The sequence below is a fragment of the Globicephala melas genome, chromosome 13 (genome assembly GCF_963455315.2).
Source record: "Globicephala melas chromosome 13, mGloMel1.2, whole genome shotgun sequence".
NCBI lineage: Eukaryota > Metazoa > Chordata > Mammalia > Artiodactyla > Delphinidae > Globicephala > Globicephala melas.
In genome coordinates, this window is record NC_083326.1 from 50,977,992 (window position 1) to 51,004,469 (window position 26,478).

Here is a 26,478-nt window from a genome sequence, read left to right on the forward strand (position 1 = left end):
TATATTGAAAGGCAAAAGACCCAGAATAGCCAACTTAATACTGAAGAAGAACAAATCTGGAGGACTGACACTACCTGACTCCAAGACTTACTACAAAGCTACAGTAATCAAGACAGTGTGGTACTGGCCAAAGAATAGACAAACGGAACAAAGGAAAAGAACAGAAAGCCCAGAAATAGCCTCTCATAAATATAGTCAAGTGATTTTTAACAAAGAAGCAAAGGCAATACAACGGAGCAAAGATAATCTTTTTAACAAATGGTGCTGGAACCACCTGCAAAAAATGAATCTAGATACAGACCTTATACTTTTCACAAAAATTAACAAAATGGATCACAGACCTAAATGTAAAACACAAAACTATAAAACTTCTAAAAGATAACACAGGAGAAACCCTAGATGACCTTGGGTATGGTGATGACTTTTTTTTTTAAGATGCAACACCAAAGACATGATCTATGAAAGAAATAGTTGATAAGATGAACTTCACTAAAATTAAGATTTCCTGCTCTGCAAAACAAAATATCAAGGTAATGAGAAGACAAGCCATGGACTGGGAAAAAATATTTGCAAAAGACATATCTAATAAAGTACTGTTATCCAAAATATACAAAGAACTCTTAAAACTCAACATTAAGAAAATAGCCCCGGGCTTCCCTGGTGGCGCAGTGGTTGAGAGTCCGCCTGCCGATGCAGGGGACACGGGTTCGTGCCCCGGTCCGGGAGGATCCCACATGCCGCGGAGCAGCTGGGCCCGTGAGCCATGGCCGCTGAGCCTGCGCGGCCGAAGCCTGTGCTCCGCGGCGGGAGAGGCCACGGCAGTGAGAGGCCCACGTACCACAAAAAAAAAAAAAAAAGAAAAAAGAAAATAGCCCAATTAAAAAATGGGCCAAAGACCTGAACAAACACCTCACCAAAGAAGACATGCAAATAGCAAATAAGCATATGAAAAGATGCTCCACAATATATATCATCAGGGAAACACATTCTTACTATATGATCCAGCAATCACATTCCTTAGTACTAATCTAAAGAAAGATGAAAACTTACGTCCACACAAAAACCTGCATACAGACATTTATAGCAGCTTTATTCATAACTAACAAAACTTGGAAGCAACCAGTATGTCCTACATAGGTGAATGGATAAACCCTGATGCAACCAGACAATGGAATATTAATCAGCACTAAAAAGAAACAAGCTATCAAGACACAGAAAGACATGGAAGAAACTTGAATGCCTATTACTAAGTTAAAGAAGCCAAGCTGAAAAGGTTACATACTGTATGATTCCAACTATATGACATTCTGGAAAAGGCAAAACTATGAATACAATAAAAAGATCAGTGGTTGCCAGAGATGGGGTGGGGAAAAGAGGTGAATACGCAGACCACAGAAGATTTTTAGGGCAGTAAAAATACTCTGTATGATATTATAATGATGGATACATATCATTATACCTTAGTACAAACCCACAGAAGGTACAACACCAAGAGTGAACTCTAAGGTAAAGTATGGACTTTGGGTGATTATGATGTGTCAATATAGGTCATCCTTAGTAAAATAATGTACCATTCTAGCAAGTGATGTTGGTAACGGGGGAGGCTATGCATTTGGATAGACTGGGAATACATGGGAAATCTCTGTACCTCTCTCAATTTTAGTTTGTAAAACTGCTCTAAAGATAAAATCTAAAATAAAAAATGATCAAAAATTCCCAAATATGAAAGACATGATTTCCAGAATATAAAGATCAAGCATTAAAAGTAATGGATGAAAACGGATCCACAGCAAAGCACAACATTGTACAAGTTCAGACTGTGGTGACAAAAAGAGATGTTCATGCTTGAAAGAAAAAAAGAAAAAACAGCTCACATGCAGTATCGATCAGCAATCAGAATGGCTTAGTAAGTCTTCTCAACAGCAATTCTGAATGCTGGAAGAAAATGGGATTATTCTGAAGGAAAATAATATCTAACCTTGAATTCTATTCCCATCTAAAACCTAATAGTAAGGTTAAAAAATATATATATTGAAGGTCTATTTCCCATGCACTCTTTTTCTCAAGAAGCTACTAAAAGCCATACTTCACAAAAGAGGGAATAAACTTTGAAACAGAAGGACAGAGGATACAGAAAACAAAAAATCCAACACAGCAGAGAGGGGAAGGGCACCTCCAGGATGATGTGTGAGAGACATTCCAAACAGGCATCAGGCATAGAGAGCAACCTGGCCAAATGGAAGAGGTCAGAAGGCACTGAGAGAAATCTCTCTCAGAAGATAAAATGAATACATACCTGATGTGCCTGAATTTCTTGACAGATTACACAATTAGAGAGAATTCTGGAGAAGAATTAATTATAACATTATAGATTGCTAATAAGTGAAAACAATTTTAGATTATCTCTTGGGAATAAGAGAGACTGGGAAAAACTACAAGTGAACTCTTTGGAACGAAGGAAATGTTCTACATCTTAATAAGGCTGTGGATTATGTGGGTATATGCATTTGTCAAAACTGATCCATGTATTTCACTGTATGTAAATTACACCTCAGTTTTTTTTTTAAAGAACAATTATGAACACCAAGGAAAACAGAAAGTTGTGTAAGAAAACACAATCTAGTATCCTCCACAGCTTAGATATGAATGTCATTTGAATAGTAACATGTACAATTAATTTTAATCTTAACAAAATTACAATACAATATAATACCACATTAAGAACCTGGAAGAGGTGTGTATGTGTGTAGCGGGGATGGGCTGGAGGTGGCAAAAGAAAGCTGAATCCTCACCTTCACAGAGAGGTATCAAAAGATAACTCCTAAAACATAAAAATCAAGAAATAACAATAGAAATATGTTATTGAAAGATGTGGAGGTAAGTATATGAAGAAAATCAGCTGAAAGAGGTGAAAATAGCTGCCTCTGAAGAAAAGTAAAATAAGATTGAAAAAGAGATGCTGTTTTTCATAACAAACCTTGTAGAACTGTTTTTCCCTTGAAATTTTTAGAATGTATGACATTCTAAAAAACAACTAAAATAAATTAGTAATTAAATAAAGGAAAAAATTAAGTACAATAACATGTAAATCTGCTTGACTGAATATAAAAGAAGTCTGACTCTACTTTCCAAACACAAAAAACGTGAATATCTGAAACAAATTATTTGTGACATAGCTCATAACCAATCAAGAAACCACTGTGTCATGCTGCTGCAACTGATCTCTAACAAACCTAAAATGCCACATGAGATCATAGAAATAAGATGTTTACACCTTATAATTACAGATCTGATCTTTGTCAAACTATCCAGCATACTTGCACACAAAAATGTGGCAACAAAAGCCCTCACTACACAGTGACAATGATCCAAATTGACACTCAACCTACAGTCTCTTGGCTGGTACTGACATCATACTGGTGCCACAATAGTAGCAATGACAAAGCCAATGGATGACTAAGCGAGAACCAAAATTTAAATTTTGAACCCGTTTAAAATATGGCTTTTGTAAATGGTAAAATACAACATAAACTATTAAGATTCACAAAATGCATGAACCCTAATTCACCTGCATTATAAACTATGAAACAGTCAATTTTCATAAGGAGGGGAGGGAAAAAGTTTAAATTAAATGTTTTGAAAAGAGAGATGGAAAATTGCTTATAAAATTTACTAAAATATATTATTTAAACATAATAAGCTAACATTTACATGAGAAAATTTCACTGAATTTCCCAAAAGGACACTTACTACTTAAAAACCTAAAAGTAAATTTTGTCAATCATAAAATTTAAAAAGTCAGTATTAAAATGTCAATATCTTTTAGAAATGCACAATGAAGAAATGATGCCCAGTGTCTTCTTTAAAATACCTTAGAAAAACAAGCAAGAAGGAATAGATGAAGCACATGTGGCAAAATATAATAACTGTTGAAGTATAAGGTTCGTTATAACTATTCCATTCTTGTGTATGCTTCAAAATAATTTTTAAAATGCTCACATCCACATCTGGTCTTTTTAGCAAATCTTCCACTTTAGCAACATCTCCATTGGCAGCAGCCTTAACTAATTCTTCATTGAGGTCACCAGATTCTTGGGTTTCAAATAATTTCTTCAAGAGTTGGGAGAGTCTTTCTGTAAAGCATCAAATAAAGCTGTTAATATAGGAGGATCTCAAACCTTAACTACTAACAGACAAGCATTACCCATATGCCTATAATACATACTTTTCCTTTTTTATTATTTCTATCACTAATATTATTTTTGTACTATGTTACAGATATTACCCATGCACATTATAATTACTACCATAGAAAGCTGCATTAAATTCGAGCCCACAGTTATTCCCAGTTTACTCCAATTCATGTACTTCAAGTTAACATTTCAGAAAAAGAAAAGCTACATACAAACTATAATTCAAGATTTAGGAGTCATACCAAAGATATTATAAATGAACACACTACAATGGGAGTATCATAATGATACAAATTGTCTTTCAGGTCTTAAATATATCATATGGACACTCAGAGCTCAATGTTACAGATCTTAGACTAGATCAACAGATCAATGGTTATGATTCAAAAGCAATATAATCTCTATAATGTCTGGGGAAATATTTTAGGAACAAACCAATTTTCAGTAAAAATGGATCTCTAAGGGTTAATAACATACTTCAAAGGTGCCAATTGACTGGTTTTGACTAAAACAAGAAAGAACCAGAGATGTGTTTACATAAACCCTTTCAATTTTTTTTCTAAATAGCATTTATCAGTAGCAAATCTACCCAGTTCTACTCCTTAACTCTTGGATCTACTTACTGGAAAGGAAAGAAGTCACAAAGTGGGGCAGAGGCCCAACACCTAGTCCACATTACTTGAGAGAAGGATATTAACCATCCTTCACTCTTTCAATTTGTTAAAAGTCAGCCTACTGTGATGCCATCTAACCTCAAGGTAAAAATAACACCACATGATTTAAACTTCAAATACATTAGCAAATTACAGCAGGAAAGACAAGACAGAAGCAAAGAAGTAGAAAGCAGTACAAAATAAAACTGGAGGTCACCCAATGTTTTCCTTTACTTTCTTACTGTTCACAGTTACGGTTCTATCTTCTTTTCTGGATGACAACAATACACATACAGTAAGCTGTAATTTGCTGTTGAATGAAGTGAGTGTGTATATAAAGCGGGAGCATAAGAAGGAAAGATTTTGGGCATGAGTCTACCCAAGCATCCAGCATACTCACATCTCAACACAGCTTTCTACTCATTGTGGCATGTATATAACTCCTATTAAATGACAAGAGAAAAAGTATAGCTGATATGTAAAAATATCCAGAAAGAAAGCCATCGGCTAGCAATAATATTGGAAATAAAAAGAAAATAAAGTAGTCTAAGAAAGTGATGGTTCTTTAGCAGAAAACATAACTTCCGACTAGGAGTAAGAATGTTGAATTTCAGGTATCTCAGATTTCATGTGGAGAAGCCCTTGATAGATCCAAGAAAAAGCACATATTTATGGAACTTTTCCAGGGCATACCTCAGCCAGAACAAAGATTGTTCATCATATGAAAAAAGCAGAAAAAAACAAAAAACCTTTAGCGAAAGTTTAAAATGTAGTTAATATTCAAGTGAGGTTATGTGATCTAGGAGAAAATCAAGAACACATACGACATTATCTGTATACAAGAATTGGGGAATTGGGAAAGGTTCTAATGTAAACCATATTACTTTTAGAGAAACATGAAACAAAACATACCACCAGATGCATTGCTAATGGCTGATCCTGCAGATGCCACCTTGGAAACTGCTGCTGGATTATACGTCCAAGATGTTCCACAGACTTCCACCTTTAAATCACTGTCTGAATAAATTTGTTGTACTCGGCCAACTTTACCTAAAGTCTTAAAAAAAATTAGATTCATGTTTCAAGTCTGAAGTATATACCGTAAAAATCAACCACCAGTTTTTACATATTTAAAGTACTAATTTTACTTCACTTCTAATAAAAAAAACCTTTAAAGGATAATCATATTCAAATAGGTTGTTTATTAGCGACAAACTTTAAAGAGTATCTTTAAAAAATATTTTAATAAAACTACATTTCCACAATAATATAAAACAATCATGACAATCTATTTTATTCATAAAAGTTCACAAAATCTTGGTTTCTGATATTCAATCCTTTCTTTTGTAAATTTATTTTGTAAATTTATTGACTGATTGATTGTTGGCTGCGCTGGGTCTTCACTGCTGCGCACGGGCTTTCTCTAGTTGTGGCAAGCAGGGGCTACTAGAGCACAGACAGGCTCAGTAGTTGTGGCACATGGGCTTAGCTGCTCCACGCATGTGGGATCTTGTGTCCCCTGCATTGGCAGGAGGATTCTTAACCACTGCACCACCAGGGAAGTCCCCAATCCTTTTTTAACCTCATAAGATACTTCCTGAGAACTTGTAACGCAAGTGGTCCAAAACCATCATCAATCTAGCCTAAAAAAAGAAAATCTGATTTCTAAAAAAAGCAATTTAAACCAAAAAGCGCTCAAAGCTTACATCTATGTTTAAATCCTTTTTGGAATCAAGCCTGATTTCAAAACAGGAGTATGTAGAAGTAACATGCTTATTAAATATATGGAGTAAGAAGAGCAATTAGGTACGGAACACAACCAGAAGCAGCAGCCCTCACGTGGTAGGTACTGTTCTAAGAGCTTTATACGTATTGACTCACCTAATACATAAAATCCTGAAAGCTATGTAATCTTATTAGCCCCATTTCAAACTCAGGTCCAAAACCCATTCTCTTATGCACAACAGAATAGCCAATAACAACACTAGAAAACTGGTGATACTGATAATATCTATTTCCTAACACAGAGGAGACTGCCCTTAAACTTGTTTTCTATTTTGACCTCTCCACAGCATCTGACTCCAACTCTTGAAAATATTCCCTTGATTTCTGGATGACAGCCTAATCTTTCTGCCTGTTCCTTCCCTTTTTCCACTCACTGGCTCCTTTTCCTTCTTCAGATTCCTAAGTCTGTTCATTCTCCCAAACTTTATTCCTTGTTTTTTACTCTACTTTCTTGGAAATGTAATCCACTTGACAACTATCATCTTACTTCCAAAGACTTCAAAATATACTACTCCAGCCCTGTTTACCCCTCTCCTCGCCCCAAAACACACACTAATTTTAACTTCTCGTTAGACATTTTCACCTGGGATTTTCCACCATCATCTCAAACTCTTTGAGGCTGCATTCTTTTTTTTTTTTTTCCCTCCTTAACTGTTCTTTACAGAAAATCTCAAACACACAAAAATAGACAATTGTATATTGAATCCTCATGTACCCATCAACCAGTTTTAACAATTGTCAGCTCATGGCCAATCTTGTTTTCCCTATCCATTCTCCCCTCCTGTATTATTTTGTCATGTAAACTCTTTTTTTTTAATATAACTTCAATACTATTATCAAACTATCCCAAATTATCAATAACTATAATAAAATAAACTACTAGTCAGTGTTCAAATTTCTGATTGCCTCACAAATGACAATTTTTTTTAGTTTGTTTAAATCAAGTTCCTAACGAAACCTACACATTTTTTTTCTTTGCAAATTACTTGTTGAAGAAACAGGGTTGTCTTATAAAGATTCATCCAATCCTAATTTTACTAATTGGTGCAGTTTAATAGATTCATCTGTCTTAGTATTTGGTGAGAAACCCTTCAAATTGGCTGCCAGATCATTTTAACATCACCTAGAAATCTTTGATAGCTTCCTTGCTATCTGGTATGAGGTTCATCTTGTTCACTTCCTGCCAAAGAACTAGAATTAGCCATTTCTCCAAAGAGCCCTGATTCTTCACAGAGGGAAAGGCTATTTCGAGACCATAATCTAGGCACTAAGGTTGGTTATTGTTACAGGAATGGTCACTGTTTCCACGTCTTTACATGGACAGAGCTAGGAAATGGAGGGGGGCGCAGTGTGTTTTAAAACAAAGATAAAATAAATCGTGAGTTTAAACACTCTTCCAATTCAAATTCCAGACTACAGGGTCTTTACTTAACCTCTTCTATACTACATCTGCGTCTCCTTTTTACCTCTCTGATAATTCTGGTCCTCAGGGTCACTGGGAATAACAGAATTAGAATTATCATATAACTGCTCATTTGGAAACCACTTGGAATTTCCTCTCTGTATGATTATGCCAACAGGAAACACACTTAGGTTCATTTGTTTCATTTTATTCTCCACTTTGGGGAGTTTCCTTTTTGAACTTAATTTTGTTTTCTAATTGTATAAAATACATGTGATTTCAAATCAAATCTATAAAATAAGACATATTCAAAGATGTTTCCCTTCTACCTTTGTCCCCCATATCATATTACCTTGCTATACATGAAAACTTTTTTTTAACTTTATGGTTAATCCTTCCATTGTTTCCTTTTTTAAATATAAAGTTTATATTAAACTTTATATAGTCCCAATTAATAACTAAAATGCAATCAAACAGCTCATTAAACTTACCATATCCTCTCTGCATTCCCAGCCCATTTTCTGACAGTCATACTTTATCTTGTTAGAGCATATAACCATTATAAACTCTACCGTTTCCTTTATAACTATCATTTAATCTTAGTTCAATAAATAAATATTTATTTAATGATCACTACCAGTCCTTCAGTTGACATTTCTTCAGTCATTTTGGTTGTCTAAAACTAATTCTCTAATAGATTACTCAGAAAAGGCTCATGGGGACTCAATTCTCTGGATTCTTACATTTCACAGCAGTCTATAGCCTTTACAGTACTTGAAAGTCGGTTTGGTTATATATAAAATCCTTAGCTTACGTTTTCTTTCCTTGAGCACCTTAAATAAATGTTATTTCATTGTTTTCTGGCATAAAACATTGAGATCACATTTTTTTCTTAACAACAATCTGATTTTCTTTCCTTTATAAGTAACTTGGTCTTTTTTCCTAGATACACAAAGAAATTTTTCTTTTCTTGAAGATTCTATTATTTTACCAGAATATGACTCTGTGTTTGGTGTTCTGGGTTAGTTTTCCCAGGTATGCAACGTGCCCTTTTAATATTTAATTTCAAATCTTTCAATTTCAGGTAAACTTTCCTGGAATTACAAATTTTAGCATTTGTTATATTCCATTACTTTGGTTTCTGTTTTTTCCTTTTTGCAAGGATTCCCTAATACACATATATTAGATATTCTATATTTGTCACTTTCTCTCAAATACATTTTATCTTTTTGATTTTAAAATTTTCCCTCCTTTTTACCTTCTGTTTCTCTTAAGGCATTATCTGTTGTATTTATTTGCTCTATGTTGCTTCTAGCTTATTTCATTTCTGAAATGAATTTTTTAAAATTCTTTCCTCAGTTCTACCTCATTTCTAATTATGACTTATTTCATCCTTTCATGTCTTTTATCATCTTCTTAATTTTTTAGCTCATTTTGAATTATTAGATTTTAGTTTTCTGTGCATATCTTTCTGATGTACTTTCATCTGTCTGTGGAGAAGTTATTCTATTCCTTATTCTCCTTTTTCAATAATAACAGTGCATAGGGATTCGACCATGATCCCTTCCAACTTTTGCCTGGATTTACTCTTTCCTTTGTGCCTACTGTCTCCACCCTACTCAATCTGGCTTCTATTCCCAGCATTTTCTCCTCAATGGAGGGCTCTGCCCTGGAAGGGAGATTTGGCTGGTTGCTTTGGAGAGTTTATAGCCCCAGGCTACTCCAGTCCCTTCAGACTTTAGCATGGACTTATTGCTCTCACCCCAAACTGGGGTCTACAAGAGCCCTCCCAGGTTCGGCTGTTGTTATCACATTAATCTACCACAACTAACCAATGAATACTCATTAGCTATTCTGGAGTTTCCCCCTTCTCAGGTCCACCTGATGCTCCATTAATTCTCTCTGCTGCCACACAGATGCAGACCCTGTAGCTGTCAATGGTTTATCTTTACTCGTTCACATTTTAAGATTCAAAAGACTATTCTATCACCTGGCTTTGTTACAGATGTTTGTAGCTTTTTCGGTTATGCTAACTAATCTAGTTGTTGACTGTTTTTATCATGAGGATTTGAGAAGATTCAAATCTACGTCGTCACTACTGGAATCCCAGTACTGCCCTCCAGAAATTACCTAGAGGTTTTGCTTATACAGCAGCTTAATATGGGAGACAGGCTTTGAAGTAATATAGATTTGGGTTCAAATTCCAGTTCATTATCTTAGTTCTGATTTCCTCATATTTAAAATAAGGATGTCATACCACCACCTATTTATAATATTCCTAAGACAAATAAAGTTTGTATGTTTATGTATATATGTGTAAACATATATATAGTATGTGCTGCATATGTACGTATACATCATTCAGCACAGTGCTCAGTATAACTGGGCACTCAACAGATGGAAGATGCTATAAGGTGTCACTGATAAGGGGAAAAAACAAAAACATCTTGACTATAAAATAATTTTAAATAGTATATATAGCTCCTATAAAATACGTCAAAAAATGACATTTTAAGTAACACCACACTACAGTGAGGCCTGAAGTATATTAATACATTTTTTTAACCAACTTTAATACCAAAAGCAAACAAAACAAAGAGGGATTATATAGAACTCAACTTTTTGGAGAAAAATAATGATTCTAAAATATAGTCCTGAAATACAACTATCACTTATTCAATACCTAACTAAAGCAATAAAAAATGTCAGCATCATGTGCAAACTATGAAATGTCTTTGAATGAAAGCACCACAACAACAGAGATCTTTTTTTTCTGTTGTGTTCACTAGTACATCCCTGAAGGCTAACAGGCACACTGCTTCTGCTAAAACATCTGCTGAAGGACTAAGGCAGGAAGGAGGAATGGACTGATGGAGGGACAGGACATCATGAAGGATAGGAAAGGGGGACTGGACAGGATAGGTGGGGGCAGAGGGCAAATGGGGCAGGAGCTGGGGCTGGACAGGAAGAGAAAAAGGTGTTGACCAGGACAGGAGACTGGACAACACACCAGGGTGGGTTGGATGTCATATGAAGGGGGTGGGAGGGGAGGTATACATGGGACAGGAAGGAGGTGCTTAAATGGGATGGGATTTGGGAAGACAGGATTTGGAACAGGATGAGACAGGAGCAGGGAGTGGGCAAAGTGGAGAGCTGAAGAGGAGGATATAGCAAGGTGGAAAGGAATGGGATACAGGGCAAGGCAGTAAGGGCAGTTGGCAGGATGGAACAGGTAGTACCTAAGGAAAGAGACAGGAGGACAGAAGCAAGGAAAAGATGGAGAAAGAGAAAGATGAATGAAAAGAGGGCAGGACAAACAAATTATTTTGTTACTGCTGAACATTTGACGAAAAATGTATTGAATGACTAAATAAAAAATTAAACTGTAGCTCTTTGGGAGCAAAGCTATCTCAGAAGGCAGAAGTTCTGAGCTGCTCTTGCAGTCTTAAGTTTTAGAGTGGCATGGCCCCAGGTGAGGAGAGGAGCGGTGGTCCAGCACTGCTGGTGACTGGATGAGCACGTCGCTCTCATTCCGGGGTGAAGTATCAGGAAGCCTCTTTGCCTTACGCCAACAGTACATTCTCCACTAAAAGCTCTATCGAAAAATATTAACTATAGCTCTTCTTTGGACCTTCCCAGGCTAATCTAACTGAAATAAGTTAGAAAATAAAAGGCATATATATGTTAAGCTGCCAATGAAGATTACAATTCTCAAAGGATTATGCTAATTTACTTTCTAAAATCAAAGTTTTAAAAACTTTTAAAAACTACATGAACGTGGTATATTTCCTAGTCCCAAATTATTTTATATGTACTTACTGGGAGCATAGCTTCAGCCCATTCTCCATGTCCTCTCTGTAGAAGTTTAATTCTTTCCAGGTCATAACAAACTTGTACAAGATCACCCACTTGGAACTGTGAGGGGCCTCCTTCTGCACCCTGAGCGGCATCCCCACTTCGGACAATGTTCGCTTTAGTGAGAACAGCAGGATTGAAGGTCCACCTAAAAATCAAAGCCAAAATTCAACATGGGTAAGTTTACTTAATTTTAGCACAAATTCTTAGTTAACCATTACAGGGAAAAAAGCTTTATAACTCATCAAGAGTGTAAAGCAATCCTTTACAATTACATCCTGAATGATTTGTATTTCTTTTTATGATTTTATTATACAGATTTGGGAAAAGAGTTATCCATAATCTCACCACCCGAATATGATACACTTCTGTCTAGCACTTCTGTCTAGATTTATTTGCACTTGCATGTCTTATAAAATTGTTATTAAAAAAGTAACACACTCAAAAAAACAAGTAATACACAGTCGTTAAAAATTAAAACATTTCATAAACATGTAAAGTAAAAGTGAAAGTTCCATTTCACACAAACACACCTGGATCACCATTCCCCACCCCACTAGACACCACAGTTAATACTCCATTGAGTAGCCCTGCAGATCTTCTATTAATATGCAGAGTGATGGTTATAAGAGAGTTGTTTTGTTTTCCATAAATGGTATCATAATATATATATATGTTATTCTGTGACTTCTTTTTTCTCAGAGGATGCATCTTGGAACATTTATTTTTCAATGTGACAGATATAGATCTATTTATTTTGATTTAATGGCTACAGAGTATTCCATAGCATCGATATACACAAATGTACTTAGCGATTCTCCTATTGACTATCATTTAAAGTAATTCCACATTTTCACTATTATTACGAACAATACTATAAAGAACATCACTGTATGTACAACTTCGTGCACATGGGGGTCAGTATTTCATTAGAGATTCTTAAAGGAACCACCTAATCAAAGTATATATTTGTTTACAATTCTGATAGAGCCAAACTGCTCTACAAAGAGTACACTATTTTCCCATACCATTGCAATCTCATGGATAAAAATATTATCTAGTTTTAAATTGCCATGTATGGGTATCTTACATCCTTGTAATCACTGTATCAAAACAAACTTGGACTCGGATTTCTTCCTTCCTATACATAAGCATTTTTCTATGCTGCTACCATCTGCACAACCACCATTTTATTGACTACTTAATATCCCATCGAAAAGTCATACCACAGTGTATAACACATTTCTCCTAGTCCCATATGGTACTCCAAGGGAAAAAAGCTTCCCTAGTCAAATAAACTTTTATAATATGGCATATTATACTCTCCTTTCCTTATTATAATGGTCCTTAGCATATAAAAGGCTCTGAGAGGTCACAACACACAAAACCCTGCTTACTAAATTCCTATAACCATGTAAACTTTCTTTCTAAAACAACCACAAAGAGAAAGAAGTGCCTCTGATCAGTTAAGAATAAAACTCAAATACAAAAAGTTTTCTTTTCAGTCTTATGAGTCATGGTGCCCTTTATTTACCTCACTCCCAAAGTTCCAAAATCTACCAAACCTGTGTAGTGTCCGAACAGTAGTATTTACTCAAGTTGTTCCTTCTGCCTACAGCACTTCCTTGCCCAGGTGAAAACCAAATCTTTCAACTTTACTTAATGTAATATGCTCGCTTAAGTTTTCTCGGATTTGCCCAGCTGAAATGACCACTCTTCTTCTGTACCTTCAGAATAGCCTGAATACTCACCTATCATAACTACTTAAAACATTTTAATACAGCTATTTCTGACTTTGTCTATCCAAATTAATAGAGAAACTCCTTCAAAGCAGAGGACCATGTCTTGTTTGTCTTTGTAATTCTAACACTAATCACAGGGCCTAATACAGGATAAGTATTTAATAAATTGGTGTTGAGTAAAGAATAAAAAAAGATTATTTTCTAGAAGTCAAATGTCATGTTACTAATAACGCTACTGCCCAAGAAAGAATTTTGACGGAGGAAGAATTCTACAAGTAATAATCCTAATCTGTGTTAACCTAACATTTCCAAATAACAAACAAGATACTATTTAAAACAAAATATGCTAGTACGTGCTACTCTGAACTTAAATTGTGTTGATTTCTTCCTTCTTTTTTATTAAGAGCTTTATTGAGATGTAGCTCACATATCATACAATTCGCTCATTTAAAGCATGTAATTCGGTGGTTTTAGTATATTCAGTTGTATAAACCAACCACCACTACCTAATTTCATTTTCATTACCACAAAAAGATACCCCCTTAACGATTAGCAGTCATTCTGAATTCACCCCTCTCTCCCCAGCCCGTAACAACCAGTAATATACTTTCTGTTTCTATGGATTTTCTTATTATGGACATTCTGTATAAATAAAATCAGATAATATGTGACCTTTTGTGACTGGCTTCTTTCACTCAACATAATGTTTTCAAGATTTATCTATGTTGCAGCATATGTCAGTACTCCATCCCTTTTTATGGCCAAATATAATATTCCATTGGATGGATATATCACATTTTATCCATTCAACAGTTGATAGACATTTGGGTTATTTCCACACTTTGGCTGTTATGAATAATACTTCTACAAACATACATGTACAGATTTTCGTATGGGCACATGGTTTAATTCTCTTGGGTACGAACCTGGAAGTAGACATGCTGGGTCATATGGTAACTCTATACATAGCATTTTGAGGAACTACTGAACTGTTTTCCAAACCATCTAGACCACTTCTCGTACTTACCATCAATGTATGAAGGTTTGGTTCTAATTTCTCTATACCCTCAGCAACACTTGTAATTATCCTACCTTTTTATTCTAGCCATTCTAGCATGTGAAGTGGTATCTCATCATGGTTTTGAATTGCATTTCCCTAATAACTAATAATGTCCTGCATCTCTTCAAGGGTGATATAAAATGAATTGTGCCCCTCCAAATTTCATACGTTAAAGCTCTCTAGCTCTTAATGTAACTGTATTTGGAGACTGGGCCTTTAGGGACATAAGTACGGTTAAATGATGTCATGAAGGTAGGGTGCCATGTGAGAAGGCAATCCTCTACAAGCCAGGAAGAGGTCTCACCAGAAACCAACCCTGATGGCACCTTGTTCTTGGACTTCCAGCCTCCAGGACTGTAAAAAAATAAACCTCTGTTGTTTAAGCCACCCAGTCTGTGGGATTTTGTTAAGGCAGCCCTAGCAGACTAATGCAATGAGTTTATTGGCCATCTCTATATCTTCTGTGGAAAACTGTCTGTTCAAATCCTTTGCCCATTTTTCAATTAGGTTATTTATCTTTTATTGTTGAATTTTAAGAGTTCTTTATACTATATTCTAGATATAAGTCCCTAATCAGACATATGATTTGCAAATATCTTCTCCCATTCCATGGGTTGTCTCTTCACTTTCTTGATAGTTTCCTTCGAAACACAAAAGTTTTAATTTTGATGAAGTCTATTCACTCTTTCTTTGGTTGCTTCTACTTTGGGGGTTATATCTAAGAAACCACTGTCTAATTCAAGGTCATGAAGATTTATGCCTATGTTTTAAGACTTCTATAGTTTTAGCTCTTGCATTTAGATCTGTGATCCTTTTTTTTTGGCGGTACGTGGACCTCTCACTGTTGTGGCCTCTCTCGTTGCGGAGCACAGGCTCCAGACGCGCAGGCTCAGCGGCCATGGCTCACGGGCCCAGCCACTCTGCGGCATGTGGGATCTTCCCGGACTGGGGCACGAACCCATGTCCCCTGCATCAGCAGGCAGACTCTCAACCACTGCGCCACCAGGGAAGCCCTGTGATCCATTTTAACTTAATATTTGTACATGGTGTGTAGCAGGGGTCCAATTTCATTCTTTTGCATGTCAATACCCAATTGACTCAGCATCATTTGTTTTGTTTTGTAATTGTAGCTTTATTTTTTAGATTGTTGTATACTTGACATATAACATTAAATTAATTAACATTAAATTAGATGTACACCACAATGACTGAATATCTGTAAATACTGTCGGCACCGTTTGTTGAAAAGACTATTCTTTCCCCATTGAACTGTGCTGAACCCCTGTCAAAAATCAACTGACTTTAAATGCAAGGGCTTATTTCTGGACTCAGTTCTACTCCATCAATCTACATGCTTATTTTTATAATAGACTGTCTTGATTACTATAGCTTTGTGGTAAATTTTCAAATTGGGAAGTGTGAGGCCTCCAAATTTGTTCTTCATTTTTTAAACTGTTTTGGCTATTCTGGGTCCCTTGAGTTTCCATATGAATTTAAGGTTCAGTTTGCCAATTTCTGTACCAAAAAAAAAAAAAAAAAGCAAGGATTTTGATAGGGATTGCACTGAATCTGTTGATTAGTTTGAGGAATACTGTCACATGTTAAATGTTGAATTATTCCCCCCAAAAGGTATGCTGAAATGCTAATCCCCAACACCTCTGAATGTGAGCATATTTAGAAACAGGGTGTTTGCAGATGTAATCAAGTTAAAATGAGGTCATATCAGATTAGGATGGGCCCTAAATCCAATGACTGGTGTCCTTATAAGGTCACGTAAAATCATCTTTTGATCATTGTCTATGTAAAAGACTCTAGAAGTTCCATGAGCTCAATTAACTTTCTTCTATGCCTCCTTAGGGTTCTTTCCTTATGGATGGCTAAGGTACAAATGTTGGCCTGACGAAACTAAAATAGCGGGCTGGAGGACTGTTGACGTGGCTCTCGGTATTAAATAATCTCCCTACAACTGTCTGAACTTGACTAATCAGAGACTGACTTGAATGAATTTGAAAATAAACTATGTACCCAGAAGAAAAAAAAGAAGGTCATGTGACAACAGAGGGGCACAGAGACTCACAGGGGACAAGACCATGTGAAGACAGAGGCAGAGAAATGAGTGATGCATTGACAAGCCAAGGAAAGCCAAGGACTGCCAACAGCCACCAGAAGCAGGAGAGAGGCACAGAAGAGATCCTCCCTCAGATCTCCAGAAGAAAACAGTCTTGCCAACATCTTCACTTTGGACTTCTAGCCTCCAGAATTTGAAAGAATAAGTTTCTGTTGTAAAGCTGCTGTTTGCGGTAATTTGTTATGGCAACCCTAGGAAACTAATACACCATCTAAACAACATTAAATCTTCTGATGCATAAACATGAAACGTCTTTCCATTTAGGTCATCTTTAATTTCCTTCAACAATGTTATATAGTTTTTGGTATACAAATCTTACTTATTTGGGCTAAATTTATTCTTAAGTATTTTATTCTTTGTGATGCTATTGAAAATGGAATTGTTTTTTAATTTCATTTTCAGATTGTTCATTGCTAGTATACAGAAATACAACTGATTTTTCTTTTTCTTTTTCTTTTTTTTTTTCTGGTACGCGGGCCTCTCACGGTTGTGGCCTCTCCCGCTGCAGAGCTACAGGCTCCAGATGCGCAGGTTCAGCGGCCACGGCTCACGCGCCCAGCCGCTCCACGGCATGTGGGATCTTCCCGGACTGGGGCACGAACCCGTGTCCCCTGCACTGGCAGGCAGACTCTCAACCACTGCGCCACCAGGGAAGCCCTGATTTTTCTATATTGATCTTGTATCCTGTGACTATGCTGAATTCATTTATTAGTTCTAACAGGTTTTTTTGTGGATTCTTTAGATTTTTCTATACACAAGATCATGTCACCTGTGAACAGAGAGGGTTTAACTTCTTCCTTTCTCTTATTTCTTTTTCTTGCCTAATTGCCCCAGCTAGACCCTCTAGGACAATATGGAATAAAAGTGAGGAGAGCAGACATTCTTGTTTTGTTCCTGATCTTAAAGGAGAAAGCATTCAGTCTTTCCCACTGAGTATGCTGTTAGCTGTGGGTCTTTCATCGATGTCCTTTATCAAGCTGAAGTTCCCTTCTGTTCCTAGTTTATCTAGTATTTTTATCATGAAGGATGTTGGATTTTGGCGAATGCTTTTTGTGTATCTCTTGATATTATCATGTGTATCCTTAAGATTTAAACACAATTAGAGCTAATTCTATAATGTGGTTAGCAACTTAATGTTAATTTTTCTTATTTCATATATAATCCTTCCCCTAAAGAATCTCAGAGAGTTAGTTTCTTTATGTACATGTCAGTAATAAAGCTTTGACAACTATTCAATTAAACTACCGAATTTTTTCTTTAAAATACTGTAGACATACTAGTAAACTGGATATATTTTGGCCCCTAGGGACAAATAAATAAAAGGCACAGGCCCAGTCTCCAAGAAACACGAAACCCAGAGACCAAATAAATAACCATTTTAGTAGATAATAGGAGACCTAAACAGATAAATAGCGTATGCATGTACCAGGGAGGGGGGAAGAAGAGAGGAAGTAAGCATAAAAGTTCAATATTTATAGGAGGCAAAGGAGTTAATCCAGAGAAGGAGGGAGACAAGGAGGAAAGGGTATTCTGCATGGAAGGAGTGGTGTGTGCAAAGGTTACAGAAGTGAGGAAACACACGCAGTGCTGTGTGGCTGATAAGCATTAGTGTGTGCACAGGTGTCTGTGGCAAGGCAGAGCTGTGTTACCATGAGATGACGCTGGAGATATGGGCCAGAGGAGTTTTACTGTTATCCCGTTCATTCAGGGTAGACTGATGCAGTCCAACAGAACACAGAACTTTTTAGCTATACTTGGACCTAATACTGATACAATGTATTCTGCCCCCTAAAGGAAAAAAAAAAGTGCACAGAACATTGAATCATAAATATATTCATATAAATATATACACATACACACACACACACATACACTGTTCTTACTTGTTTCCCTCCACTTTACCAACATATTCCGGATTTTCATCTATTATTGAAGAGTTAGCTGTAAGAAGTTTTATTATATCACATTATTTGCTTTCTTTAAGGCTCTTTCCTCTATATACTAACTTTATTTGCCATTACTGAAAATTAAAAAATATAACCAACCTATTGCCACTTGGATACTGTACTACAATGTCATGATCTTCATCAATGCCACAAACAGTTCCAGTTGTAGTTAAAGTCTCAAACATGCCATCAGTCCATCCTCCATGACCGTGCTGCAAAGACTGTACAATTTCTAGGTCAAGATCTATATTGACCAGGTCACCAATCTGCAATCCACCAGGATTCCTGTTGCCATTCTGCTCACCTATAATTGCAGAGGGAGTTGACAAAGGAGAAGGAAAATCACAGCAACAACAGGCAACTGCACTGTTTTAAATAAGAAAAAGCCCAAGATATTTGAGTTTTAGTTACTATCTAATCTTAAAATGTTTTGAGAATATACTATGAGTATCAAATTCTAGAATTAGAGAGCTTTAAAAAAAGAAAGAAAAGAAAACAGACTCAAAACCAGAAATAATGTAATGATTTACAACAATGACTAACAGGGGCAGAATCTACAGAAGACTAGGCAACCATCTATCAGAACACAAAGTTCTGAGCATTGACAACATTCACTTTTCTGCCTGGATGACTTGCTGAAGAGCCAACATAACTAACTAAAGTATATGAAAGAGAACCCTGGAATTTTTTTTCCTCTGAAGTGCTTACTGTTATTAGTTACCAAATAGTTCTTGTGATTTTTGCCTAAAGAGCATTTTCAAATATTTCAAAGCCCATTTCTGAGATTATTTTCAAAACTACTTATGGGATACAGGATTCATGATCATAAAACACTATGCTGAGGGATCTGAAATGGGTATGCTGATTCTACACTTTCCTTGTAAAACCCAGATACAAAACAAAGTTTCTGAAAGCAAGAGAAAGAGATTATCTCCTCAAAACCGTAAGATTTTCTTCTACATTCTCCTTTTTAAAAAAATTAGGTATGCTGGAAGAGAACAGCGTTTTTGGGCAATAAGGCAAATCAAATGATTTGGAAAAAGGAACAGAGCATTCACATGAGAAAGGAAAGCATTCAGAGACTAAAGGTTTAATCAGAAGAATGTGGTAAATATTCATCTTGCCAACAATGAAGAATCTATAAAATCAAACTAGTTTTGGTTTTCTTGTTCTTTTTTTATTTTAATGATACATGAAATTATATTTATCATATTATCTTAATCTTAGAGCTGTTCTTATATTTTCAAAGAAATTTTACAGAAATTCTAAGGAATTTATAAGCATTAAATTGTTAGGTCCTATTCTCCTTACTATAAGAGATATAACATTGATCATATAACCCAAAATTTTTCAACAATATAAGTTTATGGTTAAAAGACAAAAGTTTCAAATATAGTATGCCATATAAATGGTATATCAATTATCAAGTCATGACAATTCTTTCAGAGTTTAAATAAATTAAAAAGAACAAATGCTTTAAAACAAAATAAAACCAAAAGAGTATGTGTTTAAAAAGCTTTAATGGTAACTAATTTTTTTAAAGCCCAATTTAAACACTTTTCCGATTCCATGAACTCTGACCCCATTATTTAGAAATTTTCTCTAGCCTGTTAACTCACCTAGCACAGGACAATGATCTCTGTAGAAAGAACCTCCTTTGGCATCCTGGACACACTTCAGGTCAGACTAAGAAAAGGAAAAGAAAGCAGAAAAATCACCCTTGAAAACTTCAACTACAGCATAAAACCTAAAATACACAAAAATGTTCATTTAGAACATATCCTCAGCAGAAATGAAGAGTAGCTCTCGGTTAACAGTCACACTAAACATTGCTTTCAAAAACACCCATCAAAAACTATAAACTTGACCTTCAGATAGGTCATACTTTAAGATTTCTTTTAAACTTCAACATTAAAATGCCTGGATCTTTACCATTACCATACTTTCAAAAACACATGCTGGAAAAAAAGAACTAAAACAAAAATCTCGTATTTCAAAAGTACATAACATATTCCATTTTAAAGATATTTTTACCGAAAAAGAGCTCAACTCATTTGATCTTTCTAATCAATTTTATGAGATATACAAGGCAGGTATTGTATAAAGGAAATCAGCCAAAACTAAAGTCAGAAAGTAGAAAAGGAAAAAACCAAATCCAGTCTTTTGATTCCTTGTCCAGTTAATTTCCTATTTATATCACTTTTAGTCCTTACTTTACCATAACTTCGTTAACTCAAGTTCCTTCCCACTTAGCTTTTATAAGAAAGTATTTAAGTATTTGAATGGGGAGGCAGTTGTGATATAATGAAAAGTACAGGAAATGTGAACTTAGAAGAGCAACCTTTAGGGTGACTGAAAATTCAGAAACAGATTACCTAAAAGTGCCTAACAGTACCATATACATGTATAAAGTGATCAGTACATACATACTATATTAAGGAAAGGAGCTCCTTTATACAGACACATACACACACAAACACACCCCAACCCAACTCTCTTTTACAGCCTCCTTTGCCACTATAGCTCACATTTAATTCAATCCTAGCCAAGGAGACATGGGTCAAGCAGTTTTAATATGATACTTTAACCCAGTGGTTCCACTTCTAGGAATCTATCTTAAGGAAATATACCCATAAATGTATAAAGACATATGCACAAGGATGCTTTCTGAAACACTGCTTGCAACAATGAAAAAAACAAAAAAAACCCCAGACACCCATCAACAGAAATCTCATTATATAAACAATGGCATAACCATATAATGGAATACTACTCAGCCATCAAAAAAGAATGGGATCAATCTGTATGTATACTACTCAATAAGTACCTGAGCGCACACAGCATGTAAAGCTTCGTTTGAAGCAAGTTAATAATCAGTTGGAATTCTACAAAAATTCCCAATTTAAAAACAGGGAGAGGCATGAAGATAATAATGAAAAACTAATGACCAATGCTGTATACAACTGTAAAAAGTGGCGAGTAAACTACCTGTCTAGATTCACAAGGCTCGCTTTTATGTATAAAAGGAATAGATTAAGGCAAAGGGACAGTGGGATATTTTTTCCTCTCCTAATGAGCATAAGAGTTGGAAAAAAATGAAATTTTAGAATTCTTTGAATGAAAAATGTATTCAAGGTGGAAAGGATATAAAAGGCATTAATATTTTAGCATTAATATAATATTTAATTACACTCTATAAATTAAATAGCTGAGGTCAACATTTGAATAATGATCCATGACATGCAGAAATATAGGACAATCCATTGAATAAAAACTACCATTATGCTCCTTAAGCACTTAAGTAATTCAAAGTGCTTCTAGGTCAGTCATTTTCAATCATCAACACTACACTTTAAAAATACAGAGGAGGGCTTCCCTGGTGGCGCAGTGGTTGAGAGTCCGCCTGCCGATGCAGGGGACACGGGTTCGTGCCCTGGTCCGGGAAGATCCCACATGCCGCAGAGCAGCTGGCCCGTGAGCCATGGCCGCTGAGCCTGCGCGTCCGGAGCCTGTGCTCCGCAACGGGAGAGACCACAACAGTGAGAGGCCCGCGTACCGCAAAAAATAATAATAATAAAAATAAATAAAAATACAGAGGAAAAAAACTCCTTAAAAAATAATTTTAACACCTATTGTATTAAATTCTCACTTTACAGATGTTCCCTCCAATTGCATACTCATGATTCAGATGGCTGTATCCTGACAAAAGGAGATGACAAAAGAAAAAATGGAAGAATACAATAAGGGCTATTTTTACTTCCCTTCTTTCACCCGTCCAATATTTTCAGCTTTTGTGGTTCTTACACTTACCATGCCCTCAAAGCCAACTCTGTAAAGGTTCTTAGCACCATTGTCCCAGAGAACGTAGGCTGCACTATGTGGGCTTGATGCACTCCAGTCTTGGATTTCTGTTACCTAAGGGAAATTTTTGAGGAAAAAAAAAATTTTGAAAGAGGAGAGGAGAGGTTGGTTCTTTTAATTATATTTAAATCAATAAAAATATTTCAGCTACAATCCTGTGTAACAGGATCATGAAAAATACTTATTTACCAAATATATGTCACTTCTAACATATAACTGAATTATACAATTTTCCAGAATATTATAAGCTAATTTCTAAAACCACTGTAGAAATTGTAAATACAGAAGCTTAGTGATTATTACAGTGATGGATTATCAGAAAATACATAATTCAATACAAAATTTAAAATCTTCACTCTTAAAGGATTCCCTCTAACAACAGTGTATTCTTTTAAACCTATTCTTTGATACAAAATTTAAAATCTTTGACCAAATACCCTGAAAAATTCAAGGTAAACCCACTCTCTGGTCAGCTAAACGCTGATAAGCATGAGGCTCAAAGGCCAAGTTTAAAGAAGACTTGAGTGACTTGGCTCCTCCAGCAGCACCCCTCAGTTGCCCCAAAAAGCAGGCCTTCTAAGCTGAAACACTGTGACTGCAGTGGAGACCCAGACACAATCTCTAGGCCCCACACACCAGCAGGCTGATTAGTAAGAGCGTTTAATACTTAAAAAAAAAAAATACTGGAGTTGCTATTGCTTAAGGGCCAAGAATCAACTACACAAAACTGACGCACAACGAGCACTAAACTTGGGTATTCTCAAGTGAACCAGTCTACAGCTCAGTATGGGAAGTCGCACATGAGCAACTCATTACTCTTCTCCACCCTGACACTTATAATCAACCACGCTACATAGTTACTTAGAATGCCAGGCTGATGTTAAATGTAACTTTTAAGGCATGCCCTTAAAAACAGACTATTTCAAAAAAAAAAAAAACAAAAAAAAAAAACAGACTATTTCAAATAAGATACATAATGACCATTTAATTTTCACCCTGTACTAAAGAAATAGTTTTGCAAGCTATGTATTTTATGGTGTTTTTGTAGAGATAAAAAGTTCTTATGCTTAAAATTTAATCAAATATTTGAGCAACATTTCAAATTGTTAGTAAATGAGTCTATCTATTCTCTTTAATTTTTTTTTTTTTTAAAGGCCAAACGGCGCAGCATGCAGGATCTTAGTTCCCCGACCAGGGATCAAACCCATACCCCCTGCACTGGGAGCGTAGAGTCTTAACCACTGGGCTGCCAGAGAGTCCCTATTCTTTTTAATTTTAAAATGAATTATACATTATAAAAATATATCATATGTAAATTTTAAAGAATAATAAAAAAACAAAATGAACATCAGACTAAGAAAAAGAATATTACCAGTACTCTTCAATTCCCCTGCATGCCTCTCATCAATCCCACCCTCCTGCCTTCCAACAGAGGTAACTACCATCCTGAATGCAGAGTCCATCACTGCCATGCTTTGCTTTCTGATTTTCACAACCACTGTATAACCTTCCAAAGCAAGAGTTTCTAACTAGTAAAGTGAAACATGCAACTTTTAGCAAAAAAAAATCCCTTCTAATTCTAATATAGTCAGGTTCTATTTCATTCATTTTTAAAAATACAATGCTAGATTAAATAACTCTGTGTTTTTATGAGAGGGACAAAAAAGTATGTGACCAACTAAAAGACAAAGACTACAAACTTTAAATCAAATTCATCCTAAATTTCAAATTACTTGGGATATAAGCAAATTCATTACTCAAGCTCTGAATCACTAAATGAAATTCCTTCATTTGTTAATGATTTGGTTAATCAAGGAGAAAGTGGAAGGCATAAGAAAATAACTACATTAATTTCATACTTTCAATTCTGATTAAGAATTATGTGCGGAATGGCTGCTAAAACCATTAGGTAAAAGGTTGCTGAGAAACTCTGTAAAGGATCAAACTGACAATACCTGTACTGATCAATCTTAACGTCACCAATAGTAGGATAATCAAACTTTATATGCCTCCTGATGTGATGCAATGAAAGTACACACACAACTGATGAGGTACTCTTGACAAAAAAACCTGAACCTGAACCTGAATCTAATCATTTCTCTACACCTAACACCTAGTTTATAAGAATACAAGGCTCAGAGGAAGAAGTTCAAGAACATCATAAAGAATCAATCAGCCAAATCCAAAGAACCTTGATTTCTTCAACAAATAAATGGCATTTTTTAAAATGTTGATAATTTTTGAAGTTGGATGTTGGGTGCATGGGAATTTGTTATACTACTCTTTCTATTCTGGTGTATGTTTGAAATTCTCCATAATAAAGTTTTTTAAAAAGAAGAAAATATATCTAGTGTACCTGTATGAAATAATCAACATATATTCGAAAGCATTTGCAAAATGAAAACAGTCTTGAAATACTAACTTAGGTAGTTAAGAATACACTACACACTTCCATGATGACCTTACATCATGCTTGCCAAAGCCATGGTGCAAAGCAAAAAACCATGGTACATGTTGGCACATGGTAGGCCACAGATTGTATCAGTATTACAACATCAGCCTAGGTTGGTTTATACCCCTTAATATGGCTCATACTAGCCATATTGTTGAGAACATGTAGTGATGAGAATGGGGTGGGAATCTTGAACCCTCAAGGGAAAAAAAAGATAAGGAAAGAGGATTGGGACAGAGCAGCCAGCACTGAAGACTGGGCAGCACAGGAAGGCTTAAAAACTTTCTTCATTCACACACATGGTCAAAAAGAGTCAGACAAAAATTACATTTCATCTCAAACATGTGCTTAAATAATGTTACCCTGAAGACTTCCTATTATATTAAGTTCACTCACTTAGAGTCACATGTGTAAGATGGTTTCATTTACTTTTCATTTTGTTCTTAAAATGTAACAAGTATTAAATCATAATAAACCAAAAATGTAATACTGATGACTCAAAGCTTCAAGAATGCCTACTTTTCATCCCCCTAAGAAGTGCCAATATAACAAAAATCCAGAAAGTTCCATTTATGTGGCTTCAGACTTTAGCTGCAACTGCTTTTGAAAAGCTGATGAAAAAAATTTTTTCCAACCCTCTGACCATAAAATTAAGCGTGAGGAAGAATATAAAGTTGAAAACAATTTTAGAATGAAAGTATTAAAAAATTTACTTCTTGTGCACTCTTGCAAAAGACATTACTAGAACGTGTACACCACCAAAGGAAAGAGTAAGCTAAGTAAGATGATGTAATGGGATACAGAAAACATGGGATCCGGGTTTCCCTGGTGGCACAGTGGTTAAGAATCCACCTGCCAATGCAGGGGACACGGGTTTCAGCCCTGGTCCAGGAAGATCCTACATGCCGTGGAGCAACTAAGCCCGTGCACCACAACTACTGAGCCTGTGCTCTAGAGCCCACTACCCACAACTACTGAGCCTGTGTGCCACAACTACTAAGCCCGTGTGCCACAACTACTGAAGCCCATGTGCCTAGAGCCCGAGCTCCACAACAAGAGAGGCCACCACGATGAGAAGCCTGTGCACCACAACGAAGAGTAGCCCCCACTTGCCACAACTAGAGAAAGTGCGCATGCAACAACGAAGACCCAATGCAGCCAAAAATAAATAAATTAAATAAATAAAATTTTTTTAAATGCTTAAAAAAAAAAAAAAAAAGAAAACATGGGATCCAGCCAGGAAAGAGGCAAGGGCATCCATCAAAGGGAGCTGCCAGGATGACTGCTGGGTACCAGGCATCAAGGGCAATCTGTCTGAACTGTAGCCATGTGATTCACAGGCCAGACATGCTGAAGGCTCTTATCACCCAGATGCCCACTGCCATTGCACCATTTTATCAA

The 26,478-nt window shown here is 35.8% G+C and overlaps 1 protein-coding gene across 1 annotated transcript in view; it reads right to left on the bottom strand.

Annotated features, from left to right (window-relative positions):
- The window catches only part of MIB1 (MIB E3 ubiquitin protein ligase 1), a 118,462-nt gene that overhangs the window by 67,636 nt on the left and 24,348 nt on the right, over nucleotides 1–26,478 (bottom strand). Inside the window, exons 4-9 of the mRNA XM_030842663.3 lie at nucleotides 22,575–22,679; nucleotides 20,384–20,450; nucleotides 18,864–19,068; nucleotides 11,853–12,036; nucleotides 5,759–5,903; nucleotides 4,000–4,133 (exon numbers count right to left, since the gene is read on the bottom strand). Coding sequence (XP_030698523.1) covers nucleotides 4,000–4,133; nucleotides 5,759–5,903; nucleotides 11,853–12,036; nucleotides 18,864–19,068; nucleotides 20,384–20,450; nucleotides 22,575–22,679 — 840 coding nt within the window. The remainder of the gene's footprint in view (nucleotides 1–3,999; nucleotides 4,134–5,758; nucleotides 5,904–11,852; nucleotides 12,037–18,863; nucleotides 19,069–20,383; nucleotides 20,451–22,574; nucleotides 22,680–26,478) is intronic.